Source organism: Aythya marila, assembly GCF_965140915.1.
Source record: "Aythya marila genome assembly, chromosome: 35".
NCBI lineage: Eukaryota > Metazoa > Chordata > Aves > Anseriformes > Anatidae > Aythya > Aythya marila.
The window spans coordinates 154,097-164,257 of NC_139076.1; the positions used below are offsets into that span (position 1 = coordinate 154,097).

The following is a 10,161-nucleotide window of genomic DNA, read 5'->3' on the forward strand; positions in this document are numbered from 1 at the left end:
GACACCATGGCCCTTGGGGACACCATGGCCCTTGGGGACAGCTGGGTTCTGGGTGACAGCTGGGTTTTAGGGGACACCCTTGTTCTTGGGGACACCGTTGTGCTTGGGACAGCTAGGTTCTTGGGGACAGAGGGGTTTTTGGGGACACCCAAAATTTTGGGGACATCTTGGACCTTGGGGACAGATGGGCTCTTGGGGACACCCAGGTCCTTGGGAACCTCTGGGTCCTTGGGGACACCCAGAGCCCTGGGGACCACCTGGGACCTTTGGGACACCCAGGTCCATGGGGACACTTTGGTCCTTGGGCCATCTGGATCCCAGGGGACACCCCGGTCCTTGGGGACATCTGGGTCCTCCTGTACCCATCTGCCTTCCTCAGCCTCCGTTGAGGCTCCGGCCAGAGGGGAGGAGGGGATGGGGACAAGGATGCGATGCCGAGGCCGCGGGACCCAGCTGGGACCCGTGTTTGCCTTCGGGGCGGGACGGCCGGGCCAGGCAGGACCCCCGCGGCCGTGGGAAAACAACCCCCCCCTCCCTCCCCCCAAGCCTCCCACCGGCTGACCCGTTCCGCTCGCGTTTTGCACGATTTTGCTTTTATTTGTTTTCACTGCAGTACAGAAGAAGAAGAAAAAAAAAAAGCAACAAAAAAACACCATGAAGAGGAGGAGGAGGAGGAGGAGGATGAGGAGGAGGAGGAGGAGGAGGGGGAGATGTGGTCCCCCCCCCAACATGGAGAAAGGGGCACCCTGAGGCCTGTGTCCCCTCCTTGGCCGTGGCCACTGCTGTCCCCTCGCTCCTCTGGGGGATGCACCCCACCAGCTCCTTCCTCTGGGGGGTTGTGGCAAGGGGTGGGGGATTGGGGGGGGATTTGGGGGGTCCTGGGGTGGGTAGGGGAGGTGTTAGCAGGGTTCTGTGGTGCCCCCAGCTGTAGGGTCGGGCTGGGTGGGTTGGAGGGGGAGCTGCTGGGCTTCGTCTGCCTTGGTCCGGGTCCGGGTCCGGGTCCTGGGGGGCCAAGGAGGATGAGGTGAGAAGGGGGGAGGCTGGGTGGGCTTTCACGCTGCTGTCCCCCCCGCCCATCACGCCCAACCACCCCCTTTTTTCCCACCCCGTGCTCCGTCCTCCTCCCACTGTCCTGCCCAGTGGTCCTCCCCCCCACCCACGTGTCCCTCCCCAGCCTCCATCCCTCCCATCCCACCTGTCCTCCACCTCCTCCACGGACTCGGGCAGGGCCATGTCCCTTGTCTCCGGCAGGAAGATGGCCACCAGTCCCGACACCACGGGGGCCGCCCCGTAGATGATGAAGGGCAGCACGGGGAAGACCTCACCCACCATCTTCACCAAGGGCGCCGTGATGCTGCCCAGTCGGGCCATGGTGTTAGCCAGCCCCATGCCCGTCTGCCTGCGGGACGCGGGGAGGTGCTGAGGGACCACCCTGACGTGGTCACGGCCACCCCAGCAGCTCCTACAACCTGCACCCCGAATTCCTTACCGAATCACGGTGGGGTAGAGCTCACCCGTGTAGAGGAAGACGCAGTTGAAGGAGGCGGCCAAGCAACCCTTCCCGAAGACGGCCATGGCGGTCCGGAGTGTCCGCAGCTCTGTGGGGACAAAGACGGGGCTCCTGGGACTCACTTAGGTGGGGTTGGGTAGGGGAGGCACGGTGTTGGAGACTGGAGACCCCACCTGCCCCCACCAATCGGCCCCCAGCCCGCACCTCGTGGCACCAAGATGTTGGCCAAGATGGCCAAGCCCGCCAGGATGAGGGCGAGGGACTGGGTGAAGCGTCGCCCGACGAAGGTGATGGTGAGGACGGAGACCAGCTTGGCCGGGAAGTCTACGGCCCCAAAGATGAGCTGGATCACGTAGATGTTGACGTCAAAGTTTTGCAGGTCCATGGCCAGCCCGTAGTAGGCAAAGCTGGTGGAGAACCTGGGCCAGGAAGAGGTGAGGTGGGCAAATCTCACAAACAAAGAGGTTTGGGGTGGGCTACGGGGGTTGCCCACCATGTCTTGACCCATGGGATGCAGCCAGGGAATCTGCGTCCCTTCCTGGAGCATGTGAGCACCAAGAGGCCTCTGTTGACTTAGTCCTGTGCCGTGACTCAGTTTCCCTTTCCAACATGGACCCAGCTAAGATGTGTGGATGGGGAACGGTGTTTGGAGGGAGCAGAGAGATCAACAAGTGGGAGGGCAGATGGACAACCACCCACTCGTGCCCTCCAGGCTTACCACACGAAGCAGAGGCAGCAAGAGATGCGGCGCACGACAGGCGTTCGGACCAGGTCAAACACCGTGTGGTGGCTCCTCGATGAGGTCATCTCCTTCTGCATGTAGGACTTCAAGGCCTGGGGGGGAAAGAGAGGGCCTCTGGGGTGGGGATGGGGCGCTGAGGTTGCTTGTGGGGGGCAAGGTGGAGGAGCAGAGGGGGAAACCAGGGTGGAGAACCTCTCACCACCCTACAAAACACACCAAAGATGCCCTGGTCAGAGCCTCTTACTTCTATGTCCAGCTTGTCCCCTTCTTCTTTTTTCCCATTTATCCTGGCCACTTTCTGGAGCTCCTTCAAGGCCTGCTGGGACTTTCCCACCATGACCATCCAGCGAGCTGACTCTGTTAACCACCTGGGGAGGAGGGGGGGGGGCAAGGTGCATCCCACAGGGATCATCTCTCTGTCTTTCTGACCCTTCCACCAGCGAGCCACCCCTTCATCCAACCATCCACCCATCCAACCGTTCACCCATCCACCCATTCACCCATCCACTCATTCACCCATCCAACCAACCAACCAACCAACCAACCAACCATTTACCCATCCACCCATCCAACCATTCACCCATCCAACCAATCATCCACCCAATCATCTACTCATCCATCCAACCATTCACCCATCCATCCATCCATCCATCCATCCATCCATCCATCCATCCATCCATCCATCCATCCATCCATCCATCCATCCATCCATCCATCCATCCATCCATCCATCCATCCATCCATCCATCCACCCACCCACCCACCCAACCATCCACCCACCCAATCATCTACTCATCCATCCACCCAACCACCCAACCACCTACTGATCCATCCAACCACCCAACCAACCCTGTGCCACCCATCCACGCAACCCTACATCCTCCCACCCATCCCTCCGCCCCTTCACCCTCTCCTCCTCACCATGAGTAGAGGAAGAAGCCAAAGAAGGGCAGCGACACCGTGAGCTGCAACCACCGCCAGTCAGGGATGGCGTAAGCAATGCCGGCCAGCAGGAACTGCCCAGTGGTGTAGCAGTAACCCATGAAGGTCCCCACGATCGCCCGCGTGCGAGTGGGCATCCACTCCAGGGCTGCCGAGACGCGCGCGTGTGACTTGGGGCAGGCTGGGAGGACACCCTGGGGACGGACGCCTTGGGGCTGGGGGTGGCCACGTACAGAGCGAGACGCTGTTGAGGACGATGCCGGAGAAGGCCGTGCCCGTGAGGAAGCGGAAGAGGCAGTAGACGGTGAAAGTGGGGGCGAAGGAGGAGCACGTCCCCATGACGCCCATCTGCAGGTAGCACCAGGTGAGCAGCGACCGGCGGCCAAACCTGGCCAGGAGAAGGGGGTGAGGTGGCCCTCGTGATGCTGACCCACCTCTCCACCCCCTGTTCCCCCCTCCCGAGGACAAGGTGTTCCCCCTCACCTGTCTGAGAGGCCCCCAAAGACGATGCCGCCCACCAAGACGCCGGCCATGTAGAGCGATTGGGCCAACTGCTTCAAGCCCCGGGAGCTGCACACCAGATCCCACTGCCGAGGGACAAGGATGTGGGGGTGGGACAGGGATCGGGGGGGGGGACCCCCCCTGCCTCTCTGCTGCCCCCCAAGACTGGCCTCAGCGGCTGGTAGGGTTAATCCAACACCACGGCCAACAGCCACGGCAGCTGGTAGGGTTGATCCAACGCAACGGCCAATGGAAAGAAACGCCAAGAAGGTGCCAAGAAACACGGCCACCCTCCCCAGAATCCCCATAGCTGGAAGACACCTTCATGGGTTCATCCAGCCCCTTTTTGACCCTCCCTTGAGAAAACCAACTCCCTTATCCCTCCCTTTCTTGTGCTAGGTCTCCGCAGCACTGAGTGCCTCCAACGAGGGTTGAGCGAGGAAGATGCTCTAGTTGGAAGAATCCAACATCATGATGGCAGCAGACCCTTCACCGGTGCCCCCAGGCAGGAACCATGCCCACGAGTGAGTGAAACATGCCACCAGCCCCAAATCTCACCCCCACCACTGCCTCCGCCCTACCTCTGTGATGATGGTGCTGGTGAAGACGCTGCGGTCATAGGTCCAGCCGTCGTGGCAGGGCTCCGTCTCCAACCAGCTGTCGTTGGGGGCCGAGCCATTGGCCTCCAGAAGCCACCACTGCGGCTTCACAAAGCGCCGGCACCGCTCGCCACGGGGGACCGAGACCCTCAGCAGGTCCTGGGGGTCGAGGCTGGTGGCATTGGCCTCCCAGTGGAGCCGGCAGTGGTGGTCACTGGTGGCGGCCGTGAAGTTCTGCAGGAGGTTGTGGCTGGCCATCATGAGGACGGGCATGGCCAGGAGGATGACCGAGGCCACCTGGAAGCGCCCCATGCCCCCCACATGCTCCAGGAGGTCGGCAAAAGCCATGCTGCCACTGTGAGCCCCTGGGAGCGCCTTGCGATGGCCTCCTCAGCCATGCACGCTCACCCACTGGCAGAACCCCAAAAGGGATAGATTTCACCCCAGAAAGTCTTCTCTCCCTCCTGCAGCGTCCGTGCTCCACAAGTGCCCAGGATGGTCTCCTATATAACCCAGCCAACGGTGGCTTTGGTTAACGTTTGACGTCCTTTTTCTGGTGGTTTTCCAAAGGGATAAGGCAAAGGCGGATGGGGAAAATCCAGAAATCTGGGGCAGGCAGAAAATAATTCTCTTTTCCTTTTCTTTCTCTCTTTTTTTTTTTTTTTCTTTTTTCTTTTTCTCTTCCCCTCAGCGTTGATTTTCTGGGGGAGAAAGGAAGCGTTTGGAGAGGGGCAGGGTGAATCTGGGACCAATCTGCCTCCCCTGGTGTACCCGAAGAGGTGGGCATCCTGGAGAGGGGGCTTCTGGCCCTGGCCAACGCGTGGCCTTCACCGGCACTGCCAGGTTAAATTTTAGCGATTCTTTTTTTGTGGTCAAAAGGGGACCAAAAGGTGCTGACGGAGGTGGCCCTGCTTGGGTCAGTGCCTTCTCCGCCTGGGAAGGCTGGGGGTTAATTTTTGATGGGATCGGGACCAAGGGTACACGTTGGCACCAGGAGCAAGGGCCAGGCTGGCCCCGCAGGAAGTCGGGGAAGGGGCATGGTGGGAAAAGCCCCGTGGGTTGCTGGAAGGGGTTGGGCTATGATCTGGTGGGGGGGGGTCATTCCTCGTGGGATTTGGGGCCCCCTCCAGTGAGACAAGAGTTGGGTGGGTTGAACGTCATCAGGTGTCGTCTTGTTGGAGGTGACCTCAAACATGGCACTTCTTGGGCATCATCTTCCTGGAGGAGACCTCGGTTGGGTTTCATCCGAGGGGAGGCAACCTGAGAAACTGGTCTGGGGTCTCATCATACTGGAGGTGACCTGGGGGACAAGGTTAGGTGGTGTTTTATTGAAGGTGACCCCCAACATGGTGTCCTTTGGGTGTCATCGCACTGGAGGTGACCTCAGGGACCAGGTTTCTGGATGGCATCTTACTGGAGGTGACCTCGGGGACACTGCTTTTGGGCATCACCTTCCTGGCAGTGACCTCAGACATGGTCACTGGGTGTCACCTCGTTGGAGGTGGCCTCAGATAACACCAAGACACCATCCCCTGGCAGAGCTCCTTTATTCCTCCGAGGACTTCCCCTGCCCCACACGGGGAAGCCACCTGACGTGGGGCACGCGGTGAATTCAAGCCCGTCCCCAAACCAGGGCTGCAGGAACCCGCCAGGAACGCCGCCCCCATCCGGGTCCCTCAGGGCTCCTTTGGCGGGGCCTTGTCCTGGGGCTGCAGGGGGATCTTCTCTTTGAGGTTGGCTGTCTTCTTCTGCTTGGCCCTGGAGGGAGGCAGATGAGAGGTCAGCAGCAGGAGGAGGGTCCACGGGGCATGGCAGGACCTTGTCCATCTGTCTGTCCAGCCATTCATTCGCTCTTCTGCCAACATTCCCACCCACTTGTCCATCCCCCAATTCATCCGTCTGTCCCTCCACCCCATCCTCCTCCACTCTGGCCATCCTCCAATCCACCCGGCCTCCTCCAACCCACCTGTCCTCCATCATACCTTCGTGTCCTCTCCCATACCTGTCCCTCCCCCCATCCTCTGATCCACCTGCCCGTCCTCCTCCAGTGCACACGTCCTCCAGTCCACCCATCTGTCCTCCTCCAATCCACCTGTCCACCCTCTTCCAATCCACACATCCTCCCGTTGACCTGTTCAGCCTCCTCCAATCCACTTGGCCTCCAACCTACCCACCCAACCTCCTCCAACCCAGCCAACCTCAACCCCACCCATTCTCCTACCACCCCATCCCCCTGTGAGCCCATTCACCCATCTGTCCGTCCGTCCGTCCGTCCATCCATCCATCCATCCATCCATCCATCTGTCCATCCATCCATCTGTCCGTCCATCCATCCATCCGTCCGTCCATCCGTCCATCCGTCCATCCCTCCCACCTGCTCTCCACCTCCTCGATGGTGTCAGGCAGCGGTGCGTTGAGGGTCTCCGGCAGGAAGCCAGCTGCCACGGCCGCCATGATGGGGGCCACCCCATAGACGGCGGGGGGCAGGAAGGGGTAGTACTCGTCCATCATCTTCACCAGCGGCGCCACGATGCCGCCCACCCGGGCCATGGTGCTGCCGAAGCCCAACCCGGTCTGCCTGCGGGCACCGCGGGGGTCAGCATGGGGCAGGGACCCCCTGGGGGTGTCAACGAGCCCCATGGGGTGATGGGAAGAGTTTTTTTTGTTTTTGTTTTTTTTTACCTGATGGGAGTGGGGTAAAGCTCGGTGGTGTAGAGGAAGACGCAGTTGAAGGAGGCGGAGAGGCAGCCCTTGCCAATGACGGCCAGCGCCGTGCGCACCGTCTGCAGCTCTGGGGCAGAGAGGGGCACGGGGTGGGCTCCGCGCCGGGCTGGGAGCCCCCCAGCCATGGGGCGGTGGTGGGGTGGGACACAGGATGGCGTCTCGCCATCCTCGGAGCTATTCAAGAGCCTTCTGGGCCACCGGGTGCAGTTTGGGTGGCCGACGGAGGCACCCGGGATCGCGTGCCGTGGGTGGGTGGCAAGGTGGGGGGCACCCCGTTAAATATCTGGAGAAGGGCCGGAGGGGTGGACGCCACCCGCCCCGCCATCACCCCGGGCCACCCACCTGTGGGGACAAAGATGTTGGCAATGATGACCAGCCCTGCGAAGAAGAGGGCCACCATGAGGGACACCCGCCGGCCGATGTAGCTGAGGGAGACGGTCACCACCACTTTGGCTGGGAAGTCGACAGCACCGAAAATCACCTGGATGAGGTAAATGCTGACGCCGAAGTTCTGCAGATCCATGGCCAGCCCGTAGTACGAGAAACTGATGGAGAACCTGGAGAGGAGCAGGGAGAGAGAACCGTCTTTAGGTGGGGTGACCTTCCCACCACCCTGGGATGTCACTGCCATGTGGGACAGGGGGGTCAGATGGAGAGGAGGGCTGTGCTATGGCTGGCTGGATGGCTTCATGGATTGGCTGTCCATCCAACCATCATCCAACTATCCAACCAACCAACCATCCATCCATCCAACCATCCAACCAACCAACCATCCAACCATCCATCCCTCCATCCCTCCCTCCCTTCTCCACCTTATCCCCACCAGACTTCTTCAACCCAGCCCGGCCCCACCAGACGATGGAGAGGCAGAAGAAGATGTGGCGGATGACCGGGGTCCGAACCAGGTCGGAGATGGTGTAGGACGACTTCAGACCAGCCAACTCCTCCTTCATGTTGGACCTCAGGTTCTGGAAAGGTGGAAACCAGGAAAGGTGGGGGGTGAGGGTACAAGAAAACCAAGACCACTCTGGCTCAGAGCTCCCCCCGGTGGGGCCACAATACCTCCACTGTGATCTTCTCCCCTTCTTCCTTCTTCTTATTGATCCTGGCCACCCGCTGCAGGACCTTCACAGCCCTCTCGGCCTTCCCCGAGAGCACCAGCCAACGAGCGGACTCAGCCAGCCACCTGCAGCCAGCAAGGGGGGGAAACTGAGGCACAAAGAGGGGCGAGGAGAGCTCCACGTGTCCCCAGGGCCTCCCCGGTGGGACCCAGGCGTCCTACCAGGAGTAGAAGAGGAAGACAAAGAAGGGCAGGGAGACGGTGAGCTGGAGCCAGCGCCAGTGGGGGACGGCGTAGGCCAGGCCGGCCAGCAGGATCTGGCCCAGGGTGTAGGCAAAGCCGGTGATGGCCACGGTGATGGCGCGGTAGGGTGTGGGGATCCACTCCACCACTGCAAAGGACCACGGGGACACGGCTGACTTGGCGTCCCCTCTCTGTGATCCTCCTTGTGCATGTGGCCACCCCCTCGTGTCCAGATGTGTCCCCGTCTCGCGGCCCCCTACATGGCCTTCATGATGTCCCCACTGGGATATCTCCATCTACAGAGAGCGGGACGTCCCCCTCCTTGGCCGTTGGGTTGTCCCCATCATGGCCATGCCGATGTCCCCATCCACGGCCATCTGGACATCCTCATCCACGGCCATTGAGTTGTCTCCACCATGGCCATCAGGCTGTCCCCATCTATGGCCATTGAGGTGTCGCCACCATGGCCACTAGGATGTCCCCAACACGGCCATGTTGATGTCCCCATCCGTAGCCATCAGGTTGTCCCCATCCATGGCCATTGGGTCGTCCGTCCCACGGCCAGCGGGACGTCCCCACCACGGCCAGCCCTGTCCCCGTCCCCTCACCCAGGCAGGCGATGCTGAGGCCGAAGCCGGAGAGGGCCATGCCTCCGGCGAAGCGGAAGACGCAGTAGGAGGCGTAGTTGGGGGCGAAGGCCGTGCACGTCCCCATCACCCCCAGCTGCAGGTAGGACCACATCAGCATGGCCTTGCGCCCGAACCTGCGACAGGGAAGCACCGGGTGCCACCGGGGGCCACCGGGCAATGGTCTGCCCGACGTCCCCGGGGAGAAACTGAGGCACGGGGAGGGGTCGGCTGCTGCCCTTACTTGTCCGAGAGGCCCCCCAGGACCAGGGCTCCCACCAGGACTCCAGCCATGTAGATGGACTGGGCCATCTGCCGGAGCTGCCGGTAGCTGCAGACCAGGTCCCACTGCAGGGACAGGGGTGGGGTGAGGTTGGTCTGGTCCTTTCCTCCCCCAAAATGTCCCCCCCCTTCCTCCCATCCATCCATCCATCCATCCATCTGACCATCTGTCATCTCCAACCCTCATCATCCTCATAGGGTTTCCTCCTCCATCCCCATAGGGTTCCTCCTCCATTTCCATAGGATTCATCCTCCATCTCCATAGGGTTCCTCCTCCATTTCCATAGGATTCATCCTCCATCCCCATAGGGTTTCCTCCTCCGTTTCCATAGGATTCATCCTCCAACCCCATAGGGTTCCTCCTCCAACCCCATAGGGTTCGTCCTCCATCCCCATAGGGTTCGTCCTCCATCCCCCATAGGGTTTACTCCTTCATCTCCATAAGGTTCATCCTCCAACCCCATAGGGTTTCCTCCTCCATCTCCATAAGGTTCATCCTCCAACCCCATAGCGTTTCCTCCTCCATCTCCATAAGGTTCATCCTCCAACCCCATAGGGTTCGTCCTCCGTCCCCATAGGGTTTCCTCCTCCATCTCCATAGGGTTCGTCCTCCATCCCCATAGGGTTTCCTCCTCCATCCCCATAGGGTTCGTCCTCCATCCCCATAGGGTTTCCTCCTCCATCCCCATAGGGTTCGTCCTCCATCCCCATAGGGTTCCTCCTCCATTTCCGTAGGGTTCATCCTCCAACCCCATAGGGTTTCCTCTCCTCCGTCTCCATAGGGTTCCTCCTCCAACCCCATAGGGTTTCCTCCTCCATCCCCATAGGGTTTCCTCCTCCATCCCCATAGGGTTTCCTCCTCCAACCCCATAGGATTCATCCTCCATCCCATAAGGTTTCCTCCTCCATCTCCATAGGGTTCATCCTCCATC

General features: G+C 60.9%; 1 protein-coding gene across 1 annotated transcript in view; it reads right to left on the reverse strand.

Moving 5' to 3' along the window:
* Positions 1-688: 688 nt before the first annotated feature.
* The window catches only part of LOC309889320 (uncharacterized protein), a 13,214-nt gene continuing 3,741 nt past the window's right edge, over positions 689-10,161 (reverse strand). The window contains exons 3-22 of the mRNA XM_082782089.1: positions 9,192-9,295; positions 8,930-9,084; positions 8,301-8,469; positions 8,081-8,204; positions 7,871-7,986; positions 7,361-7,575; positions 6,977-7,085; positions 6,669-6,872; positions 5,978-6,052; positions 5,776-5,861; positions 4,277-4,683; positions 3,678-3,781; positions 3,428-3,582; positions 3,174-3,342; positions 2,497-2,620; positions 2,229-2,344; positions 1,715-1,929; positions 1,490-1,598; positions 1,196-1,399; positions 689-1,002 (exon numbers count right to left, since the gene is read on the reverse strand). Of these exons, the coding sequence (XP_082638215.1) occupies positions 900-1,002; positions 1,196-1,399; positions 1,490-1,598; positions 1,715-1,929; positions 2,229-2,344; positions 2,497-2,620; positions 3,174-3,342; positions 3,428-3,582; positions 3,678-3,781; positions 4,277-4,683; positions 5,776-5,861; positions 5,978-6,052; positions 6,669-6,872; positions 6,977-7,085; positions 7,361-7,575; positions 7,871-7,986; positions 8,081-8,204; positions 8,301-8,469; positions 8,930-9,084; positions 9,192-9,295 (3,063 nt within the window). The 3' untranslated portion in view covers positions 689-899. The remainder of the gene's footprint in view (positions 1,003-1,195; positions 1,400-1,489; positions 1,599-1,714; positions 1,930-2,228; positions 2,345-2,496; positions 2,621-3,173; positions 3,343-3,427; positions 3,583-3,677; positions 3,782-4,276; positions 4,684-5,775; positions 5,862-5,977; positions 6,053-6,668; positions 6,873-6,976; positions 7,086-7,360; positions 7,576-7,870; positions 7,987-8,080; positions 8,205-8,300; positions 8,470-8,929; positions 9,085-9,191; positions 9,296-10,161) is intronic.